General features: G+C 45.8%; 3 protein-coding genes and 2 non-coding genes across 9 annotated transcripts; 1 reads left to right on the forward strand and 4 right to left on the reverse strand.

The window, feature by feature from the left end:
- Window positions 1-29: 29 nt before the first annotated feature.
- Window positions 30-112, forward strand: trnal-cag (transfer RNA leucine (anticodon CAG)). The gene has a single exon. It is a non-coding gene; the product is annotated as a tRNA-Leu (tRNA).
- A 408-nt stretch (window positions 113-520) lies between these two features.
- Window positions 521-7545, reverse strand: gng2 (guanine nucleotide binding protein (G protein), gamma 2). 4 transcript variants are annotated; one of them, XM_085931757.1, is made up of 5 exons: window positions 7158-7545; window positions 4798-4879; window positions 2425-2496; window positions 1452-1546; window positions 521-1301 (listed from the first exon to the last, which is right to left on the reverse strand). In XM_085931757.1, exons 4-5 carry the CDS (start codon window positions 1536-1538, stop codon window positions 1173-1175), a joined length of 216 nt encoding a protein of 71 aa, XP_085787883.1. In that variant the 5' UTR covers window positions 1539-1546; window positions 2425-2496; window positions 4798-4879; window positions 7158-7545; the 3' UTR covers window positions 521-1172. The 4 variants fall into 4 exon arrangements, with proteins under 4 accessions (XP_085787883.1, XP_085787884.1, XP_085787881.1 ...); XM_085931758.1 differs by lacking the exon at window positions 7158-7545 and adding an exon at window positions 5780-5904 and having other exon boundaries at window positions 2425-2491; XM_085931755.1 differs by lacking the exon at window positions 7158-7545 and adding an exon at window positions 5780-5904.
- Window positions 7546-8232: 687 nt separating this feature from the next.
- frmd6 (FERM domain containing 6) lies at window positions 8233-18227 on the reverse strand. Of its 2 annotated transcripts, none has more exons than XM_085931754.1 (15): window positions 18071-18227; window positions 16925-17014; window positions 13487-13682; window positions 13326-13416; window positions 12741-12820; window positions 12306-12382; window positions 12046-12232; window positions 11592-11747; window positions 11440-11505; window positions 11292-11360; window positions 10550-10724; window positions 10162-10473; window positions 9953-10084; window positions 9786-9877; window positions 8233-9554 (listed from the first exon to the last, which is right to left on the reverse strand). In XM_085931754.1, the coding sequence occupies exons 3-15, from the start codon at window positions 13583-13585 to the stop codon at window positions 9282-9284; spliced, it is 1809 nt and encodes a 602-aa protein (XP_085787880.1). In that variant the 5' UTR covers window positions 13586-13682; window positions 16925-17014; window positions 18071-18227; the 3' UTR covers window positions 8233-9281. The 2 variants fall into 2 exon arrangements, with proteins under 2 accessions (XP_085787880.1, XP_085787879.1); XM_085931753.1 differs by having other exon boundaries at window positions 9953-10087.
- On the reverse strand, window positions 12611-12693 carry trnal-uaa (transfer RNA leucine (anticodon UAA)). The gene has a single exon. It is a non-coding gene; the product is annotated as a tRNA-Leu (tRNA).
- A 2055-nt stretch (window positions 18228-20282) lies between the features above and the next one.
- On the reverse strand, window positions 20283-23558 carry LOC147045047 (dynein regulatory complex subunit 4-like). Its single transcript, XM_085932212.1, has one exon. The coding sequence runs from the start codon at window positions 23422-23424 to the stop codon at window positions 22261-22263; it is 1164 nt and encodes a 387-aa protein (XP_085788338.1). The 5' UTR covers window positions 23425-23558; the 3' UTR covers window positions 20283-22260.
- Between the last annotated feature and the right edge of the window lie 550 nt (window positions 23559-24108).

Genomic DNA, 24108 nt, shown 5'->3' on the forward strand with positions numbered 1-24108 from the left:
ATACATATATTTCCCCTTTACATACAACTGTCAGGATGGCCGAGCGGTCTAAGGCGCTGCGTTCAGGTCGCAGTCTCCCCTGGAGGCGTGGGTTCGAATCCCACTTCTGACAATACCTTTTTTTTCCTTCACTCTAATATTCGTTGTTGCTTTTATATGTGTAAGATTTATACCTAAAATATAGACTTATAGAATGTAAACTACTGTGTACAGGTTTAATAACAAATATACTGCGAATAAATAGGCTAATAGGTATTAAACTGATCAAAGATCAGCTCTTGGCGCTTACTTTTTTTCACATCATCATAGGTCCTTGTAGATCGATGTGTGATAGTCAAATATAGATTTAATTTATTTAAAAAAAATGTAAAGAAAAACAATGTGTTGGTTCCCCATAATTGAATATTTGTCATTTCCCAAACCGGCCACCAGGGGACGTCCACATTCTTTTTGTACTGAGAGTTGGCCTTGTAGTATGCATTCAAGAAAGAAAGCAGAAGGCGACCATAGTTTACAGCACATCACAGTTTTACTCGCGTATCGTTTTGTTTTTGTACAAAGAGTAGAAAGAAGATTTGAGTGACGGGAAAGGAGACAGACTTGATCACATTGTTGTTAAACAGAACGTCTCGTAGACATAATTTGTTTTGTTTTTTTCCCCATAAACTTACTCAGCACTGTATGTCGAGAAAGAAAACCACACCATCGAGTGTTCCAAAACATCCCACTGAAAAGTTGTCACTAACTTTATGGATATTTAAAAAAAATGAAATAAAAAAAGAAACCACAGAGTTATAGAAAGCTATATTCAGGTAAGAAGAACCACTTAAATCATAGTTTCAACTGTCAGGTGGCATCTAGCGGAGGGAGAGAAATTTAGTTTGCAGTCCTACTGTGTGCCAGTGAAGCACACACACGCACACACACGCACACACCTCGAAAAACGACGAAAAGTTAACTAGATTTGTACATGATGTCACAGCCTGAAGGGTCGTCCATCATCACTCCGTTAGCATCATCATCAAAGCACCGACCCTCAACATGCTTCCCATCCACGGATGAGATTCCTAAAGATTTCTACATCTTCCCTCCTGCTCCAGCGTCCGCGTTCCAAACTTTGCCGCACATGGCGTTGGTGGCGTCACCATTTTATTTGTATTTTTATTTTTTTTTTACAAGATGGCACAGAAGAACTTCTTCTCCCGGAAGGGGTTCTCTGAGGCGGGAACTGGCGAAAGCAGCGGGTCCTCTTTGGCGTGCGCTTCGCAGTAGGACATCAGGTCTGCTGCTGCTTTCGACACCTAAGGTCATAGGTCATATTAAAATAAAGATGGATTCAGAAATAACTATTTTGGTTTAGCTGTCATTAATAATGTTAGGTGTAATTCCTCTATTGACCACTAGACGGTGGTGCAAATTTGAAAACAAGTGTATCTCATCACTTTGCTCACCTTTATCCTGTCAATGTTGGCTTCCATCTTGAGCTGCTCTACCAGCTTCCTGGCTTGTGCTATGCTGGCCGTGTTATTGCTCGCCATGGGCACGTCTGCATGGGACAGAACGTCGTCACGTCAGCGGACGTTGTCACGCACAAGCGGGGTATTATCGAGCACATGCGGCCATTTTATTTATGGCCTCAGTTGCTAGGCAGCTGGTGGGCTGAGGGTGAGTGAGGTGGGGGCACGGCTTTGTCCACAGCACCATTTCAAATCATTGCATTGGAAGTAAGGCCAGAAGTACTGTACGTACGGCTCGGTTCTGCGCATATTTTATAAAAGTGACAAAATAAATACTATTCATGGTTTGCTATTTAGGATATCACTGTCACATAATGGATTAATCTGAATGACGTGCGCCCACTTTTGCAACTCTTGAATGAAAATGGGGTCGAGGTTTACTTCCCGAGCGTGGCTGACGAGTCAAAGTCATCTTTTGTATCCAGATCATTGTTTCACGGCCCGAGGGAGGCATTGAAAAGGGGCCAGCGGATCGCTAGCGCGTTGCGCTTTCAGGTTTCTGGGGTGTCGGCACAAAATTAGCACTTTGTTGTCCTTGTCAGCGTTAAAAAGTGAAAATGGCCAAAATGACCCTAAGATGGCCGCTTCGAATCAAAATGGCCGACTTCCTGCGTCGTGTTTTTTTTTTTTGTAATGGCTACTTATTTCTATTCTTGGTAGACATGCCCTTAAATTTCATAACTGAAAATGACTTCAAAGCATGTTGCAACGCTAATTGGTGGGAAAGCATAATAGCCATGCGTCACATGACCATGTGTGTGTGTGCGCGCTATAAAAGGTCACGCGACATTATAAAGGCAGAAAATGGAAAACAGGCGGTCAATTCATGGTCAGCTGCCTCGTCTCGAGCCACCAATCATCGTAGCTGATTCCCGCCGTTCATTGTCAAAGAGAAGCTGGTCTTTACCTGGTCTGCTTCCACCGCCGCACTCCGCCTCAGTGTCTGTAGCTCAAGTCAGCGAGTTGAGCTCGGCCTACTCTGCATGAAAGACACACAAACAAACAAAAATGAAAATGTGTCACTTCATCCGACATCTTTTTTTTTTTTCAAACACATTGGGAGTAGTGTCTTTTGCTTTTTGTGCTTATGTTCATTTCCATGGAATTCCCTCACGATATGGCCCTCAAATTTGAACCGGTTGAGGCCTTAGTGGCCCACGTGCTTTCTTTTGGTGGCCCATCCCGGGTTTAAGTGGCTCATCCTCCTTTTCCCTCGCCTGGACTGCGTCATTGTCCGCGGACACGTGACGCTCGCTGTCTGCCGCTTCTGATAAATGGACCAATTACTCCGCATGAGCAGATCTGCAGAGGAAGGGAATTCCGGCTGTCGTAAATCCCGCACTGATGCGGCACGGCAGAAAAGCATACATTAACAAAAAAAAAAAAGAGAGAGCGAGAGAGAAAGAGGGAAAAACACACACTCGCCAAAAGCTCCAAACAGCAAAATAAACTTTACTCAGCGATCGTGAGGTATGGGATGTAAAGTGCAGCACTTAGCATCTTTCTCCATAACTCGCGCAACGTTTTGCTAACATAAACGGCGGCAGTCACGTGAGCGCCAACTTGTGACTGTTAACCCCACAGGGAGCGGCCTCGACCACCTTTTGGAAGTGTCGGCCATCTTGTTTCTGGGACCGCTCATTCATATTTGGTACAGATATTTCCTGCTAGCTGGTTAGCCGCTAATGAGCAAGCGCTGTTGCGTGGGTCAGCGTCACTCACACGTGTGACGACGACGTACCGGCGCCGCATGAGACTTCCCGCTTAGGAAAATGTAATTGCGGGCCCCATGGAGACTGACAGTCTGTTACTCTGATAGCTACGTTCATCTAGCAACCCCCACCCTCCTTCTCAAGCTAATTAGCTTGACTATATTTATTTTTCTTCTAGTGTCAACGAGAAAGAAAGACCGCCAGGCAGGCAGGGAGTGGACTGTCGTCATGAAGCCCGAGGGTGCGTGGTAATTAAACATGTGGCCCCGGCCCTGGCATCTGGACCCTGGTGATTAAACTGGAGGGTCTACAGAGAGTCATCTTTAGAAAAAAGTCAGACTTTTCATATCTGTTGGAAAAAATGGAGACGTTTCATCGAAATTTGGGGCCAGAAATCCTCAATTGAAAAATTCTTTTTTTTAGCATAATGTAGTTGTTTTTCCTGTTTTTGTGTGGATTGGGACAAACGAGGGAGAAGATTTAAAGGACCTAGCATGTCATTATAACGTCACATTAGCATCATCTGTCCTCCATAAACCGGGAAGTAATTCCAGATTTTTTTTTTCTTTTTTTCAAGTACCCTAAAGTAAAACAAGACTCTCCACTTTCTCCCACTGACTGCCTCACAGTCGGCGCACGGCCACCCGTCATCATTCCATTAGCCCGGACATCTGCGACACCCTCAGCATGCCGCCCTCAGTGTGTGTGTGTGTGTGTGTGTGTGTGTGTGTTTTAGGGGTTAATGTAGGCCCCAGAAGAATGGGTGGGGTGCCATGAAGCGGCAGTGGCCCAGGAAATGATGCATCTACTGGGAGCTGAGGAGGTAGCGGCTTATTGCTCCAGGGAGCGCAACTGTACTCTCTTATGTTTAGCAGATCAAACGGCGGTACCCCGCTACGTCTTCTCTGTTGGATTCAAGCGGCAACAACCAATCAAGAACAATCCTACCGGGGTGAAATGTTGATAACAAAAAAAAAAGAAAAATCGACTCCCGCTCCAAAAGAGTTAAAACCTTGAAATTGTGCATTACGTAATAGCACAGCGGGTTAAGTGGGGTAGAAACAATGCGGAAGACTACAAAGCGCTAGATTCAATCTGAGGCATATTTGGTGTTTTCAAGGTGGCAAACCAGCACCGACTGATTTTTAGGGAACCACTTGTGGTTTCGGGTTAAGAGTTTTGCAAGTGTGTGGCTGCGGGTAGAGTGGAGATAAACATACGTCTCCTCTGGAAGCGATCAAGCAGCCAAGAATAACAGTGTCAGACTGCTGGGCTGTTAACAATATGACAAACATCCGGCCTTGTTTGGATCGTACGGAGAGTGCAGGGGCCAGCTTTGCCGAGACTCCCGAGTCCTCAAAGGGATCTTTCTCTTTAAAGCTTTAGCAGAACAGATGGTCCAGAACAACAGAGACGCCAATTTGTGTGATGACAAAACTTTTAGATTTCAAAACCTAGAAAAGAAATTAAAGACCACGGTCGGTCGGCATCTTCATTGCGTAAATTTTTTTGTGGACTTGACTGCGTGGAATTGCAAGAACCAATAGACCTACCGACATGGACCTTACCTTCACAACACCACTTGAAACAGTCCCAGAAACTCGAAGCAACATCCAAGATTTTTATCTGTTGACTCCTCGAGATCTTGTCCTGAAATAGTAAAAAAAAAATGTCTGAGGTGACAAGAACTAATCCAGGACAATTTTGCAGATTGGACTACTTTAAGACCTGAATAAGATCCGATGTGTCCGTCTCTAAGGACAACCAAAACGTGGTTGGTTAGGCATTTACTTCCATAAGAACACATTCTTTGTAGATCTTTGGATTGTGAACTCAAGCTCGCTGTGCACCCAAAAGCAAAAACCAACACTTGTCAGGAGCAAACAAGTGCGGCTGAGTACCAAAAAAGGTCGGCGCCTTCAGCTCAACGTCATCCTCCAGGCCGTTTCCACCCCTCGGCTTTTTCTCTTTAAACACGGACGGCAGGCGCACAAACCAGCCGCTCATCCAGAGGGATCGTCAATTCCCAAAAGAAATTCCCTCGTCATCCTGACCTTGTTTGTCGCTCCGATGTTTTGCAACACTTGTTAACCTCGGCTGTTTTGTCTTGGTGGCGTACTCGGCGGCCTCCAAAGACCTAAATGCTAAACAGGGCCCCCGCCGATACGCTACACAAAGACCTCGAGAGATTTGGCATAAAAAAAATAAAAAAAGCTGAACAATTCCTTTTGTGCTGCGTACAATTTATTCGAGTATGCTTGATGAAAAAGCTGACCCTCCCCCCCCCCCCCTTTCTCCTCTGACCACGACATGACGCTCGAGGAAGGAAAACGGTCGGGAATGATCGGAGCTCAACCCCCCACCCCCCTTTTTTTGATCCTTGAATTTCATCCGGTAGAGAGAATTTTTTTTCCAGCTAGCGAGGCATGGGGAAGGTTGGGGGGGGGGGGGGGGGATCCCTGATGTAAACCTAGCAGCAGCATCACAATCAATCAAACAAGCACACCCCGCGGTAGCCACCATATTGAAAAAGATGATTTGAAAACATACCTTGTTGAATGCGTTTACCCGACACGGAGTCAAAACACATCCAGTCGGCTGACATCCACGCTGTCCTGCTCTTCCTCCTCGCTCTCCCTGGCTGAGATCCTCCCTGCCTCCCTCTCCTTGCCTGCCGCTCCCACAGTCTCCACCCTCCAGCCAGGCTGCAAGAAGGTACCCCCCCCTCCCTCCCTCCTCCTCTTCCTCCCCTCTCTATTCTCTCTCTCCGTCTGTTATCATCGGCACGCTCTGTCCATCCTGACATCAGTCACGCCAATGAAATATTTGTACGGCAGTATAAATATCGGAACAAGCAGGAAATAGCAGAGGAATTGCTTGCTTAATTTTCGGAATTGAAGAATCTTGTAGGCCTTTTTTTTTTTTTGAATGATAGTAAATGTATGTTTTGGGTATGCTCGTGTTTTTTTTTTTTTTTCCCAAGCAGAGTTTATTTTACAAAACGCCTACTTCACCACTGCTGGATGTTAGCTTGCCATGCTAAGAACCTGTTTTTCAACAAAGTCGATCCAATAGAGAGTTTAATCAATGAAATAAATGAATGAATATCAATGAACATCTAATGGACGGAGGTTATATGCACATTTTTAATCTTCGCAGACTGACCTGGTCCCTAACCCGCAAATGGCGGGAACCCACTGTACGTACTATTGTACTTTATATAAGATGTATTGGCCTCTCTCTCCCCTGGCGCTGTGCACAGCTGTACACGAAATCAGTCATGCTCCATCCAGGGCTGTCGCCATGGCAACACAGAAAGGGAAATCCATTCTCTGAATCTCCCAGAGTCGTCACCGACGACAACACAACACCACCCCCTACCCTTTTGTCTACTTGAATTAGCTGGAGCTCGTTTTGTGAGGTTTTCACATCCAAAAGCGGGCCTTTTTTAGACTCTTCAAATGTAATTAGTTCATTATGATTGGACTGTACGGCGTGTGTGTGTGCATATGTGTGTGTGTGTAGTGGTAGTATTAGGTGACTGTGCGATTGTGCAGCATGGCTAAATCCCACGAGGCATTGGGGTAGGGCAGCAGCTGCCTCCATGGATGGATGGATGGATTGGTGGGGGCGTTAGGGGGGGTCCAGATGGTCACAAATCACAAATGATGAAATCTTAGCATCCTCTGCTCTCCCATCACCACGTGACCACATTCACCCATCATTTTTTGGGGGTTTGACAATGTTACCAAAAGAAGCAGCACTGTGTTGTGTAAAAACATACAAATAAGGAGAATGTATAGAAATAATCCGGTTTTAATAAAGTCAAATAACTGCCGTAGGAAAGACAGCTTAGCTTAATGCTAAATGATAATAAAAAACAAACGGTGGGACAGTGCAACTTGACAGATAATATAAGAATACTCACAGGCATACATTGTGTACCTCTGCAAAGAACTTGAGTTTTGACGTCTCCTCGGTATCCCTGTTTATGATACTGCCCCCTAGTGGCCAAAGTATGAACACTTGGGGAAGCGGTACACCTGAATAAATTTAAATAAAAGCAAACAATTGTGACAAAAATAGTTGAATTCCTGCTTTGTAGATTTTGTAGATTTGCAGTCTATCCACTTCGGGGATGGGCGGACGGCAATTCAAACAATACTTCCTGTGGTTCTTCTCCTAAAGCTTCAATACACGTAGATTAGCGACTTGTCATAAAAATCAGTTTATTAATCCAATCGCCTGCGCTAACACCAGGCTAAAATAAAGATAATCCTTGGTCATAAAACATAATAATCTGATTATACATCCACGAATAAATCTCTGGAGTCTAAAGCAGGGATTGTTTATACCACTAGTGTTACGTGGGCTCCCTCTAGCGGTCGGTGAAAGAACCTCTTCCAATCCAACATGAGCATCTTTAAAGAGTTTAGTGGGGATAAAAGTCTCCATTGTTAAAATAGTTGCATCTGTAACTTAAACTTCCAATATTTCTGATTGAAAAAAGCTTTTTTTTTTATTTTGTTTATGTGCGCCAAGAAATTGGCGAGACCGCAAAGGATAACACTGCCACCTGCTGGACTAGATGACTCAGCACAAAGGAGAACATTATTGCCAGAAGGGGGCAGCAAACGTGTTTATAAAAAGTCCGTAAACACAATCGTACATTATTTGACTTACTAATAAAGATGATCATATTTGTGAGATTGGTATACTTTTAAAACATATTTGGTCGAGTCAACGTTTGTGTAAATGTCTACACGTTGGAATAAATAGAATAATAATAAAATTATGACACGAGAGCAGACCTGTGGCAAATAAATGTACCTTTTTAATAGGATATTGAAGGCGTTAGTACCAAAAAGGCACACAGACCAGACTTCATAGTAATGAAAAGTCGACTTTGTTTTAGCTACAAAAAAATACATATATATTTTTTCCTGAAGGGAGATAGATCCTTTCACAGAAAGGACAACATAAGAGACGTAAAAGGGACTCTCTTTCTTTTTTTTTTTTATGGCTGTGTACCTTAATCGTGGTATGAGAAGTGTCTTTGTCTGTAAAATAGGACATTTGTCATCTTTTAACATGTAGAAATAAACAGTCTTTTGGGAATATTGATAGTAAAACAAAAATGCTGCAATGTAGAAAAGATTGCACAATTAAAACTGAACTACTTTTCCATCTCACCTGCACAGAGCAAATATTCCCAAAAGGTCGAACTGTTCTTTTGCTTTTTTTGGTTCCCTTTATAAAAGCTTCTCGGAAGACGAAGGATTTATAATCATTTTTTTTCTGGACATATTAATGCATGGAGTAATTTGTAAAAAGGACATCATAGATTTGTTAGACATTTGGGAACTATTTGAAATGATATATATATAAAAAATGCATTTCTTTTTTTAAAGCCATTAATGCGAAAACCAAAAAGCTCAGATGTGTGAAATACTGTCACGTTTGTGTTTTCTTGTAATACTGACCATAAAAATGACACTTTGTCGGTCAATTGATGTAAAGAAGTAACAACCTCCACTTTACAGTGAGCCAGCTCAAATTGGCAAAGGCGCAAGCTGAAAACGGTGCCGCCGCGAAGGCTTAAAGCGGTTGCCGAGTAAGCAAAAAGCGTGTCGAGCGAGCTGAAAACATATTGTGAACAGTTCGGCGTGAGCTTAAAACTTTTATCGCGTAATCTTCTTCAACTGGGGCCAAGTAAGCTGAAGTAGATTCATCTCCAAACGCTCCAGGGTCAGACAAACTTCAATTGGCACAGAGCAAAGTTGAAATGCTGCTGAGTAAACAGTGCCAAATCATCTCAAAAGGTTGAGGAAGCTGAAAATGGCGGCATGGATTGTCTTGGGCGTTTTGGATGAAGGCACGTCGGGCGGCGTGTTACATTTGGCACGCTGCACTTCCTGTCAAAAGACGTCCAAAGCGTCCATCCCTTCAGATCTTTGGTTTCTAGCGTCACATTTGAGTGTTCTGCGATCCCTTTGGAGTTCCACCGTATTGATTCAGAACAAAAACAACCACAAAAAAAGAAAGGGGCTTCTCACACCACAAACTCGGGGACATCGTCACTGGTGAGGTCCAGTGAGAAGTATTTGCTGGTCCTCTTGATGCCGGTGCACTGGTCAGCCAGGCCTTGGTGGGTCCCGCCCCCGCCGCCGTCGCTCAGTTCCTGGGCGCATCCGAAGGTGTAGCTGTGCGCAGTGTCCTGGCACAGCTCGGCCCACTGAAGGCAGTCCTTCTGGTACAGACGGACGTCGTCCAACGACTGGCTGTGGCGGTCGCTGGATGACGGCGGCTTCCTGCATGTGAACGTCTGGCGGCGGGGGGGAACAATGATGAGAAAATCTGAGGCTCTCGTGGTCCCGCCTTCTTTCGTTCAGAGTGATCGTTGCTTATTGTCTGCACGTAACCGCCATCTTGGAACAGTATGACTCAACACGTTATATTTATGACTGTTTGTTGCGATCAGGTTCGTTTTATGTTGGCAGCCCAAATCGTAATTGTGATGAATAGAAAATTAATTTTCCCATATTGCTAACCCTACCTGCGGGAGGGATTCGATGCTTTGTCCTCTCATCTTGACGACCGTCTCGGAGGAGCTCGAGGTGGACGAGCTGACATCTTTGACGATGAGACCTGCCGGGACCAACGTTTGAGACCTTTAGCTCTCCTCAATAAGATCGGAACAAAACGAAGAATACGGGTTTTTACCGGAGAATCCGTTGTTGTGATCGGGGGACATGGCCAACATGTCCTCGGTGATGTGGATGCAAAGCTCCTGGTCCAGGGACATCTCGCTCAGCTCCTCGTAGTCTTTGGGGTCGTCCACCAGCATCTCGATCTCTGCTGGGTTTGCAGGAGGATTTATTTCCAAGTGTACAATTGTCGGTGTTTTTCGGCAGCGGGCGCAACGAGCTTACCGTCGTCATCCATGATGCGCTCTTTGCCGCCGCTCTCCACACCCGACGTGTGCGAGCTGCCGTGGCTGGTGGTGGACGAGCCGCCGCATGTCCTCAGGGGCCCGTGGGGGGCCGGGTGAGGTGCGCGGAAGCTGTCCGTCTCGATGCCCGACGTGTGCGAGCTGCCGTGGCTGGCGGTGGAGTGGCGGGACAGACGTTTGTGGCGGGAGACGCTGCCGCCGCTGCTGCCGCTGGCCCGCGAGCGCTTGTCCAGGTTGTCCATGTCCAGCTCCAGCGCGTCGCTTATGTAAGACTCGCGGTACTGTTTCTTCTCTGGAAGCACACATTTAGACGTTTGAGATGACATTCATTATTGTCCCCCCCCCAAAAAAAAAATTCTATGACCGACCTTCGTGTTCCTCCAGCCGACGGACCTGCTTGAGGACCGGCTGCAGGTTCATGTAGAGTCGGTGGCTGTTGCTGAGCAGCTGCAGGAGGTGGCGGGAACGCACGGGGCACCCGGTGTAGTAGATGAGCTTCCGGGCTGAAGGAAGCCCGTCGGGGAGGATCTCAAACTTTTTTCCCTAAGGAAAATAAACAAAATATGAAATGGAGGTCTTATGGCTAAAGCTCAGCTCAAAAATGGCTGTCCAAATATTCTTCTCTTCAGATTGAATTTCAAACTATACGTGAAGCACAAGCAGAAGGTCAGGACGATGGCCTCGTTCCACATCCACAAGGATGATAATGACGAGGAAGTACAAACAGAACTTTTGTTTTGTCTTCTTTGTCAACCTTCTCAAACATCTGGTGTTTATTGACCCCCGAGTCTCGCCGCCACGATGAGCCGAAAGCAAAGGGTGCGGCCGAAAGAAAAGAAGGAGGAAATGCAGAAGCCGAGCAACGAGGTCGAATGCAAAACAAAAGAAGCGGACGTTTATTTTGGCCGCCGATGATGGCATTTGGGTCACGGACATAAAAATTCCGCTTTTACGACAAAATGGCTGATCCCCACCGACATATTTTCAAAGTAGGCTTTAGTTTGTGTGTGGGCAGGAAAAGCCTTTTTAAATCCTCAATTCGTTCCAGCGACAATGACGAAAGACAAATCGAGCCTCGGCGCCGAGGTTTAGGATGATGCGATGACTCACCACGAAGACCAGCTTCCCCACGTTGGTCCACGGGAAGTCGTACAAAAGCTGCCTCACCGAGCCGATGTTCTGCCAGAAAGGAGGGGGGAAAAAAATTCACGCCGACTACTTTGCTTTGGGATTAGGACGCGCAGATGAATGATTGTACCTGGAAGATTTGGATTCCACGTAAAGTCAGTCCCAAAGTGAGCGATGCCTCCACTTCCTTCTTGTCCTAAATCCAAATGTATGTTCTTAAAAATCAAAAGATTCATTCATGACTTTTTAGTGGCGGATCTATTCTCATTCTCATTTGCTCACCTTGTAGAGTCTGTAGTAATGGACGGTGACGTCGTCGAGCTGCGCGCACTCCTTGATGTACTTGAGATGCGCCTCGGAGGCGGTGAGGGCAAACTGGTCCTTGTGCATGTTGGGGATATGTCTCAGGATGTAGTCGCCGCCGCGCTTGGCTATCACCTGGGCGAGAGGACGAAAGGTCACGTGTGTTTTTTGATGCAACATGTGACCTCACTAATTGCCATGTTGACGTTTGCTTTTGTTGCTCATTTCCCGTTGTGATTTGGGATAAGGAGGCGGATTGCAGGAAGTGTGGAGCAATCAGACGGGCGTGGTTTTAGTACACACACAAAAATGTGGGCCGCTTTTAGTGACCAAAATAAAACTCGCTGGCCTACATTTGTGGAGGCACGACATAAGATACATAATCATACGTCGTTATGATGAAAGCCAAGAAAATGATGTTCGACGCACTCACCCATGGAGGGAAGTAGGCTTCGGGTTCAAAGTATTTCCCAAAGTGCTTGTTCCGTTTGAAGTTGCCCAGGTCGGCCTGGAGGGCAAAAGCGGCCAGCAGGAAGTAGGCCTCCTCTCGCTGGATGCATTGCGACAGCAGCACCTGTTTCCTCAGGTGCCAGTAGTAGTAGTACCTGGCGGCGCGGTCACTAAAAAAAAAAAAAAAAAAACACACACACGTGTTAGCGAGACGATTGGCTAACGGGAGAAGGCCGGACTTACCTGATTAAGCGTCCGTTCTCCACGTAATACTGAGCTCTGAAGTGGATGATCATCGGAGGGCCGAACTGGTCGATACCCTGTAGAAAGCATCGGGGTGGTTATTCGCTTGCAAATTTAACGTCACACGACTCCAACAGGCAAATGTTTGAAATGAAAGTCCGGTTTGAGAACTTAGTGTGGGTTGCCATATCGCCTTACGCCCGCTTTGTTGCCTTGTTTGATGTTAAGGACTTGATTCGGTGTGGTTTGGAAGCTTTGAAGTGCTCGAGGCGACGTAAGAGTACAGCGAAAAGCTAGCCAAAGAATACCAGGAGTGGGGTTCGAACCCACGAGGACTATTGTCCATTGGATCTTAAGTCCAACGCCTTAACCACTCGGCCATCCTGGTGTTGTGTCCGATCACCAGTCGTGTGACTATCGATTCACAACAGTTACCTTGCTAGCTTCCCGCTTCCATTCTTTGGGGCAGTACTTGGACAGTTTCTGATCCAGTTCCATGTAAATATGTTCGTTATCTGCCGGAAGAAAAGCACATTTGAGGTCACAGTATTGCGGGCATCAGGTGGGGGGGGGGGGGTCAAAGCAGCTGGGTGGCCGCTGTTTGCTTTGCGGATTTCACGCTGTTCAGACAAACACTTGAGGAATGTCCCACAATCAGACCCGATGGCACCGAGCCAGCGCACCGGCCGACCCGCCAATGGCTCATCTGGAGGCCAGCTGTCTTTTTTGCAACACACTGCACTTGCCGGCCAGCGTCACACACACACACACACACACACACACACACACACACACACACACGCACACACGCAGTGACTCACACAGCCTTTTTCTGGCCGCACAATGGAGCCAGTCAGGAGGAGGAGGCCCGGTTTGACGGAGACCTCCATGACAGCTAGGTGAGACATGCTACTTTTAGGATCCATTGCGCTTTTAACAGCCAGGGAATGCCAAGCTCTAAAATGTTCTGAATACATCTGCGGTCACAACGGGCCATCTGAAAAGAAGTAGTGGACTCACTTTGAATAACACTAAGTCCAAACAGGTGACAGTCCTTCAGCCTTAGAAGGTCACACACCTGAACCAATAGCTCCTGGCACACGGTCTTCACCTGAGAAGGAGAACAAGCCACATCAGGTGCGGTAGAAACAAAAGGTTGGAGAGTTGAATTCTACCCTCACGTTGACAATGACGTTGAGCGTGTCGTCGTTGGGCAGAAAGACACAGACGCAGCGGCGGTCCTGCATGGCTTTGTTGTTGTGGAAGTTCACTTTGTTCATCTTCCTCGTCCAGCCGCCCGCTACCACCAGCACCGACGCGCTGACATCAGCCGCGCTTCAGCCCGGAAGAGGAACATGGAGATCAACCGGGTGACCGCTGTGGAGACACAAAGAGTTTTCTAAGCGCTGTGAAAATTTTCAGAAAGTTGGCTGTGCATTAACAACGCCGCTTCCTGCTGGAAGTCATTCACCTTCAAGTCTTCCCGTCTTGAACAGATTAGGAAGTTATGGGCGGGATTCAATTACAGTAGAAGAGGAAGAAGCAATTAGCCTTTGAAAAGAAGCCAGCGATTTGTAAGAGGGACACATTCCGATGGCAGAAAGTGACGCTACGTAGCATTAGCACAGGAGCTATACATACAGCAGATGCTGGCGTGAGGTTAATGAGCCACGAGCCGCTTCTAATGATGTACATTAGAAGCGCCAGAAGGTTCTACATCTGTGTCTAGCAAGAAATATAGCACATAATGTGGTGATTGTTTTGACTTTTTGAGGCAAATTTGCAGTTGACCTTCCACTTTTGGTCTTCTGGGTGGGTGTGGGGTTGGGGGGGGCGTATTCAAATGTGATATTTCCAGCAAGACAATCGTTCTTCTGTAAATGAATAAGACGATTGTCAGCTGGGCACTGTTGGCAAAAGTGAGTCTCGAATCGATTCCCACGAGGTGGGCCCCGTGTGGTTGTCTTGTGATCCGCTTGTGAGCAGTCCAGATCCTCCAGTGTTTATGTATTTAACCAGGTTTGTGTACTTTGGTCTTCTGTGGTGCTTTTTAGTGGATTAGATGCTCTTCAAGAGAACTTTGAAGGAGTTGGAGGATAACTTCTTGTGTGGCCCTAAAAAAATGAACGGCGGTTGGAGGTGAGTCAGCCATAACCCGCTCAAGTCATCTACTAATGCGTTTGAACATCTGCACACGAGACCACAGAAGGCCACAAAAGTTCTCCAAGCAATTAGGGTGAGCGAGGGAGAGTGGCGGATAATCACATTAGCGCCGCCGCGCCTGAGTGTGATGCAACACGGGCGGCGCACAAAAGAGCGGCCGGCCGAGCTTCCCGCGGCCTTTTCAGCCTCGCAAACAGAGATTCTGTCAACGTGGCAAAGCTTTCCACATCAGAGCTTGTCATCAAATTCTACAAAAAAAAGGAGCCTCTCGCTCTCAAAGTTTGCGGGTCTCTTTCGTGGCTCCTGACTCAAGAATTGCGAGTCAAAAGGAAAAGTTCCACAGCTTTGTAGATGGGAAGAAAAAAAAAAAAAAAAAGGTTTCCCCGGGGGAGGCCGTCACTGCGCTGCAGGTAGCGGAAGTGTCAATGCTGGATCAAAAAGCGAGCGAGAGAGACGGCGTTCAAAGGCGAGGGCCTTTGAAAAAATGAAAGAAAAAAAAAAAAAAAAAGGAAAAGTGCTGCAGTGGGGAGAATTCCTCGCTCACATCTGCTTCTCATTCCGACAATGGCGACCATTGATTGGGGATGCAGCGCCCACAAACTGCATTCCTTGTTAGCGTCCCACAACTGTCCAAATAACATCAGACAAAAGGTTCAAACTAAAGATGAACAAGAGGAACCCCCTTTTGAGTTCAGCTTGTGAAGTAAGGCTGATCGATTTAGAAAAATAATTAGATGCCATTTTTTTTTTTTGCCATTGCGATTTACGGCATGCATCTATATCTATATATACACACACCCCCTGCGGAGATGTTTAAAGGGCTCTCTTTGAAAGGTCGTGACTTTTTCCCACGGCCGGGAGAGCCGTTTATCCAGCTGAAGAGAAAATGCCGGCGAGCTTGACGGCCGACTGTAAATCACAGCGGTCACGCGGCGGCTTTATCCTTGACGCTGATGCTTAGGTTGGCTCCTTTCCTCCTTCCCTCCCTTCGGCGTAAAGCCGCTCGTCAGTCGTCAGAGAGACGGGATATAAACAGGAAAAAGCCTTTTCAATCGGGCCACCCTCCGTGTCTTTTTTTGGGGGAGTAAACATACGCTAGTGTGTACGGCGTTCTAAGTATGCACTTCCAACACGTAAATATTTTGCCGTACAGTGCTGATATCTAAAATATTCCAAAATAGTTCCTCCGTGTGTCACCGGGGGGAGCGGAAGCCGTCACGGTGACTTTGCCAGGGAGTCATCGCTGCATCTTGTCCAATCTGTGAACGCTGCCGCGTACGCTAAATACGTTTGCCGCTAACAATAGCTAAAGTGAGTCAAGCGAAGCTACCAATCTCTGGCCTTTAGTAATAGCTTGTTACAAGTCTTTTCTTGAATAAACAAAAGGAGCATACCTTCTTTCACACACGCACACACAAGTGGACATGTTAGAACAGCCCAAGCTCCCCCGCCCGGCGTTGGAGCAGCCGAACCGCGCGTGAGTAATTCCGCAACACGCCGCAGAGACGTCAACCCGGCCATTACGCTCGCTCGAAATAGAGCGCGACAGCTTTTAAGGAGAGGCTTGAAAAGATGCGAGCTGCAATTACAGCAAAGCCCAAAAAAAAAAAAAACGTGCTTGTTTTGATGGCAGTTTGTCCCGTTTGGCCTTTTCATACCTGGAAGAGGTTTGGCAAAACTTTGGGCCCAACTGTAAGAAGCGAGATGTTTTAAAAGCTCGGGCGGAATGCGTAACAGCATCCACCTGGTTTTCTCGCCAGAGGATGAATCTATCAGCCAGAAGGTCTTCAATGGAAGGAAAAGCTATAATGAAAAGCAGCGTGCGAATAAAGGTCGTACTTCCTTGAAAGGATCGGAGCGGAGGGGAGAGAACACAATCCAAGGAAGGAGAGACAAATGCAGGAAGAACTCAGACATTTTTTTTTTTTAAAGGGGGGGGGGGCATTTCAGAAACGGTGTTGACCCAGCTAATTACTTAAGTCACAGGTCACTTGTATGACTTTGCAGTTTTTGGGAGTGGATTGAGGTCGTGCTGATTCCACACGAGCCCATCCTGCCTAGAGTTTATTTTGAATTGGGTTACAATGTTCGGAGCTGACCAAAAGAACCGCACATCAAAACAGACTTAAGGGTAAAAGTGTAAAAGCATATTTGGGCCTGTGAGATATACAAGAGAGAATTTGTGGAGGTGGTGTCTTTAACGACATTTTTTTTTTTACCACAGCGTGTCCATGTTTACGTCGCCAAGGACAGACAATCGGGTTGTTTTTGTCCCGATTGTTCCTTTTCCTGACCAAGGACGTCAAGATGTCTGACTATCTTTTTTTTTTTTTAAAGATTGTTTGGTCAGAGAGTTGGATTTGTTCTGATAATAAGGTCCAGAAAGCAGACATGCCTGACAATGTTAAATACATGGATTAGAGGCGTGAATTATATATGAAGTGGGTCCACTCTACCAGGTGGAAGACTCTTTCCGTTCCAAGGTGGACTTTTCGCAACCGCCAAAGTCTTCCCCTCCGAGGCAATGTCGATCTCGTTGTGTTGCCCTTAAGAGAAAGAGAGTCCCCAGTGAATACAAAGCAAACAATAGCGGCAACATCCACAGAAAGGCGGCGGAGAAATCAAATCGATTGGAGAAGCTTTAGGATGACTTTTGTGCTTTTATCTTCCTGCATTCCAATCATTTATCTCAATGAGTCATCAAAACACACAGCGACCATCCGCGTTCCCACATTTCCTCTTTATTTCCTCCTTTAACAGAATTCATCCTGTATAATAAAATGAAATATTCCCTCTGGGAAATTTTGATGGTTAAACTCGCAAGAGGTTTATCATGACCCGTGAATATTTTGAGTAGAAACATAAACAATAGATCTGATGTAACCCTTTTCTGAGTCATATTGATTCATTTGTAAGTTTTAGGAAATCTTGAAAACAAAAAAAGGGGGGGGGGGGGGGTAATTCTAAAACTATTCTGTTAGCCTTAATTTTGCTCTTTCCTTTTATAGGAACAAGACAAGGATGTAAAATGGGGTCCGAAATGTGTGTAATTGACATTTTCCAAACATTATTCCCACGCTTTGATTTCTATTTTTTCCACTTTAACGTTTAAAAACAAAGCAAGAATAAGTGACATGAGTATTCATAGTGAATCTGACGTGTGTGTGTCTGTGTGCGCGCGCGTGTGTCATAGTAATTACACAATAACAAGTGAGAAAATAAGCACAACTCTAAAGAATGTGGATTTCATGGGGGGAAACCCACGACTTTTACATATTTATCATCGTTTAAAGCGATTACATAATTATTAATTAGGCTACGACACCCACTTAAAAAAAAAAAAAAAAAGCAAAGTGGCTTACTAAAATTCCATGGCAACATTCCCCGTGCATTAACGCTGGCAGCATCATCGAGTTACGTGCCCGGACACGGTTTTTTTTTTTTTTTTTCCAGCGGGTTCAAATAACACAATTGCCAATATAAAAACAGCTACAAAATAAAAAGGTGGATATTTGCTACGAGGTTCGTACCGTAACGTCACAACCAGATCTTGCTTGGATTAAGTTTTTTTTAAGAGTCCTCGCGAATGACCCACAACTCACCTTTTGCTAAGAAAAATTGGCGTATCCTCTTGAAAACAATTTAATCCAGGCACGGTGTTGTTCGTGGCAAAAGAGAAAGGAAAGGGAAAAGGATATCCGCGATGCCGAGAAAGAGACTTTTAAATTCGACAGAGAGCAGTTGAACTGGTCGACTCGCGCCACATTCTGCCCGAGCTCCAGCTCTTCTTCTGGGTTTACATGAGCTCAGCGAGAGGGGGCGGTAGGCAGGGGTTGATAGAGTAAAGAAGACGGCGTAAAATAACAACACAGCCAAGGAATGTCATAATCTTAATTGTATTCACGTTTAAAACCTATTTAGATCAAATTCTCTGCGTTAATACGAATTGTTAATGTTTAGTATCGCGGAACGTCGTAGTGCTAAATATTAAACTCCCCCACATATAACGAAAGTTGGTATCGTCCACGGTGGTTTCTCATTCCTTTCCCGGCTGGATTGGAAGATTGGAAGTGTCTCACTGGCTGTGGAAGGGGGAGCCAGCGGTGGGACTGTACATAAAGATATTAAAAGCAAGTCCTGAAAATGCGTCCTAAAGTGGGCCATCTTATTTTTAAGTGCGGAAACTACTTACGTCCTCGTTAAAAATCTCCCAATGTTCGTCATAAATCACTAAGTGTACTCCGGAATCACATTCACAAAGGTGCAGAACTCCATTTAAATGATGCATTCATCCATTTTCTGTCATGGAAAAGTAATAAAACAACAACTGATGTAATGTCTCAAAACACAGTGCCAAAGCAAGATTCAGTGGTGAATCTCCAAACTTAAATCCTACAGAGCATGCATTTGACCTGCTACTTTGATGCTCGCTGAACTGAACTCCAGCAGCGAGACAAGGTACCGTCCAGCCACGAAACATTGAAGTCATCTTGAGTAAATCACAATGACGCACTCAAAGAAAGACAAAAAGAGGGACAGAGGGACGAAGAAAGCGATGGTGATGGCGGGGGACGGGAGTCAAGGAGTGGATGTCACCAGATGGTACGGTGAAAACAATACACCATGGTAACCCTATACAGTAGACGTCCTTTTCATTCAAACATTGGAATACTGTTTGAATCAAATGACCAAAATCAAACGTTAACATGCCAGTGAGAATAATGAAGGATAAACACAACACGCACTGCACGTGGCGTCGTTTGCAATTCAAATGAGGAGAGCGGCAATGCAGGTTATACATAATTATCTGTGAAGATTCAAACACACGCAGGCGCTCCGCAGCGGCCCCCAGCAGTGTCGTATAACTCCCCCCCTGCACCGAGCGACCCACCGACTGAGCCCAATGACTCGCTGCCGCTGCCTTTAAAAGTCATTTAAAGCCAGTCAGCAGCTTTTGTCATTAGCTCATGGTGTGCAATGAGCTAGGGAAAATGAGACACTTTGTATGTGTGTGTGTGCGGGTGTCTGTGTAAAAACATTTTGAGCAAGTTGAAAACGCTTGTCGCTACTAAATAATGCATTGCAACTATTGACGTCGCTTTTAAGAAAACATGCAAAATTCATGCCAGCTTTGTGCCTTCCAGGCATCAGGAGATTATGTCGAGGAAAGTAATGAGATAATGGGGCCTTTTTTTTTTTTTATGACTTTGTAATTCAAAAACCTTCGATTGATTTTCTGCGGCCGGGGGGCTGGGGGGGGGGGGCATCAGTGCTTTAGAATACAGGTGTAAAATACACCCTTGATGCTACAGTCCTTGAAGTCAAAAAAGGTAATATTGATATAAATATAACTATATAACGAGATACTGCCCCCTGGTGGCCATGTGGGCACACCAGAAGGAGAAACACAATGAATTGAAGTAAAACATGAAATCATTGGAGTACTGTTAAATTTGTCACGTTTCTATGATATTGTTGCAAACCATGTTGCAAAACCCACGCCCCCCCCCACTCGATGGAATGTCGGCTCTAGACTCTGTGGTACGAACGTGTTACCTGAGAGTGTCAATTCAGGCATCAGTGCACTCTGCTATCTCATGCATGCACCCTCACCCTCGCCCCCCCCCTCTGCTGTTAAAGCTCCATCCCCCTTTAACTGCAGTAATAACATTCCTGAATATGTGACTGACTGCGGCGTTGACTTACATTATAAGTAGCCTCGCTTTGGTTTCACCGGGACCAAGATGTCATTTTACGCAATTTCCAGTCACTCAAATGTTATTTATAGTCAAGGCATTTGTAAAAATGGTGGAAGTATAAACATTTAATATATATCAGGGTATCATCAATGAGAAAACTCTGGAAAAATGTGAATCTGTCAGTAACGTGAGGAGCAATAACAAACGGTATTAGCATCGTTGCGCAATCCTGTCGACTGAAAACTTCAGTCATGACATCACCGTGTCAAAAAAAGAGTTTGCAGTGTGAGGAGCTAGTGAGAAGAGAAAAAGAAGAACAAATATTTGGCTTCAGCGGGGAGACATGTTTGGGTTTCGTTCCTGTTGTCCAAAGTCCAAAAACCCTGAAAAAAAAAAAACTGTGCCAGTTGAAACTTTCACAGGTGTGCGTTGACCTCGGATTCTCACACGTGCTTCTGTTTTGTTGACTGGTAAAAAAATGTCAGATGGCCCTATTGTCGCTACATGTGTACAAATTTAAGTATCAAAATACAATTACAATAATCGAATTTTGACCTCAAACGTTTTCCGAGAAGATGAACAGACAAAAATCGGGCCCGGCATTTCTTTACAACCCGAACATCGCCACCTATAGGCCTGGCATGCATCCTGCATAGTTTCCAATTATTTTTGCGGTGTTGTACGCATTGGGATTATCGCCGTCAACTCAACGTTGACGCCTTTTGATCGTGGAAGCCATTTCCACCTGTCATGACACTCCCAAAATCAAATCATCTGCAGTTCCGGCACGGTTTCAACGTTAACGCTCCACCACAGTCTGCCGCCTTTTACGACCGCCTTTAATCTGCACTCGCCGCCTTTGTTCTTTTTGCCATCTCACCCTCCTCTCACCCTTGCTCACCCCCCTGAGGGCTTCTCAAATTCCTCCAAACTCCTCCATGTGAAAGACGTGAGAACCTTTTTCTTCATTGATCAACTTGATCCAAGATGGAACTTCTGCGTACAGATTTATAACGCCAATTCCAAATATATACGCCCATACACACAAAGAGCGAGTGTTTTCGAAAATGACGTCGTGTGTGTTTTGATTCGCTCCCCTCCAAAGAAAGAACCTCTCACACCAGGAACATTTACCTCACAGAGGCACAGGAAGAAAGACTGTTTAGTTAAGACTTTAAAAAATCCAGGCTTGGGGTTTGTCCGTGGTGACGCGGGTTGGATCGGTCCAGGTCCCGGCCCAGCGCAGGACCACGATGGTTTCAGCGGGAGAACATCTGGTTGTGTTTAGGGACCCTGCTGTTCATTCAACAGAACATTCCAAAGCAGGCTCTGTTGTAATGGGTCACAGAGATCCAGAACATGGAGGTTCAGTCATGAGTTTGCAAAAAAATGAGGTCCAAGTGTTGATTTTTCGACCCCCCCCTCTCCCTAGAAGTCCTTGTTCTACACTCAGTGTTATCACCGCGACCATGCCAGCGAATCCGACAACTAGCAGGAAATAGATTAGCCCGAGCTGTCTCGGGCCATTGTGACCCGCATACGGATTATCAAGGGCGATGTGTTTTTAGGAGAAAAGGTTACAAACTTATCTTGTTGGCAAACCAAAGACGATTTTAACAACGTCCTGTTTTGGTGCCAAACTGGCGTGTAAAAAAAAAAAAAGATGTATGAAGGATGTCTAAGTAAAATATGAAGATTGTTTGCCGCTTTGTTTTTGTTTATTAAAGTCACGCTGTGTTCTTTTTGCCCTAAGATACCGTTCAAGTCAATCAAGGTCTCAGATACCAGATATTTGTTTTTGTTGGTGCCAGGTAAACGTCATCAGAATAAAAAATTACATTTAGAACTTAACTCATTCACTGCCAACACAGTTAATATGATTGACGTCTATAACCGTCAATGGCACTGAATGAGTTCAAGTACAGACGCTGGAAAAAGTATTTGTACTTTGTTAAGGCCCGACGCCATTACAGTCGTAGTTCCCGAGGTCTGTCTTGGTTTGTCCTCAAGTAACTCCAACATCTGCAATTTTCCAGGTCCAGGTCTACTGGGGGGTGTCCAAACCTCCCAAGTGGTGAACCCCCAAGTCAGCGTTATGCGCCAAGGCTCCTTTCAAGCTTCTGTAAAGTTTCGGTAGCGGCTTGCAGCTTGAGCTTCAGCTGTCTCGTCCGTAGTCCGTTGCGGTGCTGGACCTCTAGAAGACCCGCCGCCTGGCTCTTGATTAGTTCCTGGTGCTCCAGCTCCTTGGACTCCAGCTCTTGCACAAGGTTACTGTGCTTCATGGAAAGCTCTTCTAGATCGTCCTCCAGGACCGCGAGGCGAGCGTTGCTGGCTTCGCGATGGGCCTTGTTCTCGTTGTGCTTCTCCAGCTGCTGGTGAAGTTCCTGCAGTTTCTTCTTGTCCTGCTGGAGGTTCTCCTGCTGGGACACCGGCTGCTTCTGGATGGACGTCAGCTGCCGTACCACGCCCTGGCACATGATGGTGGTTAGCTGCTTCTCCAAGAGGGAGATCTCCTCCATATGCGCTTGGTAGAACTCCCAGCTTCGCTTTAGCGCATGGCGGAAAGCGCCGTCGTGCTCTTTCTTCAGCGACTCCAGACGGATTTGCATTTGCGTGTCCAGGACGTTGATCTCAGCTTCTAGCTTCTTCTCGGACGTTTCAAACATGGGGAGAATCTTGGCGTTGTGCTTGGCCTCCAGCTCCACCTTCCTCCAGTCGTGCGGGACCATGATGTCCACAAGCTTGGACGCCTGGTCGAATTTAAGCTGCTCAATGTGGTTTTGGTTGTAGAGCTCCTTTTCACTGATGTCCATCTGCAGGCTGCGGATCTCATTCAGCGCCCCTTGCTCCATCTCAAAGTTCTTGTTGTCGGTGATGGTGGCAAAACCGGACCCGTCTAGTGTCAGTTGCGAAATATTGGTGTGGCACTCGGACTCCAGGTGCCGGACCTTCTGCTGGTACTTGGTCACCTTCATCCTGTGGAGCATCTTGGCCTCATCACGCACGATGCTGCCCTCACGCAGCTTGTCCTTCACGTCTTGAAGCTTCTGCTTGGAGATCTCCCAGAAGGCTTTGACTTGGTCTCGTATGAGCTGGAAGCTTTTCTTCTCATCTTGGATGCGGGTCAGATCCGTTGTGATCTTAGCAACTCGCTCTATCAGCTGCTGCTCGGTCAGTTCGGTCAGTGGCGTGTTTTCATCGACGACCACCGCTTTGCCTTTCCCTTTCCCCTTCTTTTTGCCTTTCCCTTTAGCCATCTTGGAGAACACTCACAAAACTACAAGCCCTGAATATATTTTGAGGACTCAGTTGATTGCAGTCAAGTGATTTTTTTTTCCAGTACTGCAAAATGTTGATTGCTTTGAAACTACAACTATCAGCTAGTCTGAAACGTTGTGATGTCATCTTTGCCAATGAGGTTTTCTCTGAAGAGTAAGTTGGTTTAAATGACCTCATCAAACATCATGGATGACATCTTAACTAGAGGTGGAATGGGAAACAAATCTTTCAACTGCTGATTGACTCTTAAATCGTCTTCAAAAAAAAAAATGCTCCAGCTAGGAAATAAGCTTTTGTTGTAACTTAAAACTTGGACCGGGACACGTTTGGAAGATTTAGCGTCTCCGAGGCTGGTTGTCTGTTTCCATCAAACACAAAAGATTAGCGCATTCCGGGTCGTCACTGATACAGCTGAAAAGAATTATGGTTTTTCAGGCTCGTGTTTTTCGGATGTTGACGTAAGCTGTTTTTTTTTTTTTTCCCCTCTTAAAGATAGAAGCTTTTTTGTCTTTGAGTTGCCGGGGTTGGAGGTTTCTCATAGTCACCACTGCTGGATCCACCTTCTTCCTTCTCGGAGGAGGAACTGTGGTCCATTTAATTCCAGTCTTGGCCGCAACTGCGTCCTCGTGTATTTGAGCAAACCACAAATGCACCCAAAAAGT

Source organism: Syngnathus leptorhynchus, chromosome 15 (assembly GCF_054491065.1).
Source record: "Syngnathus leptorhynchus isolate UIUO chromosome 15, UIUO_Slep, whole genome shotgun sequence".
Taxonomy (NCBI): domain Eukaryota; kingdom Metazoa; phylum Chordata; class Actinopteri; order Syngnathiformes; family Syngnathidae; genus Syngnathus; species Syngnathus leptorhynchus.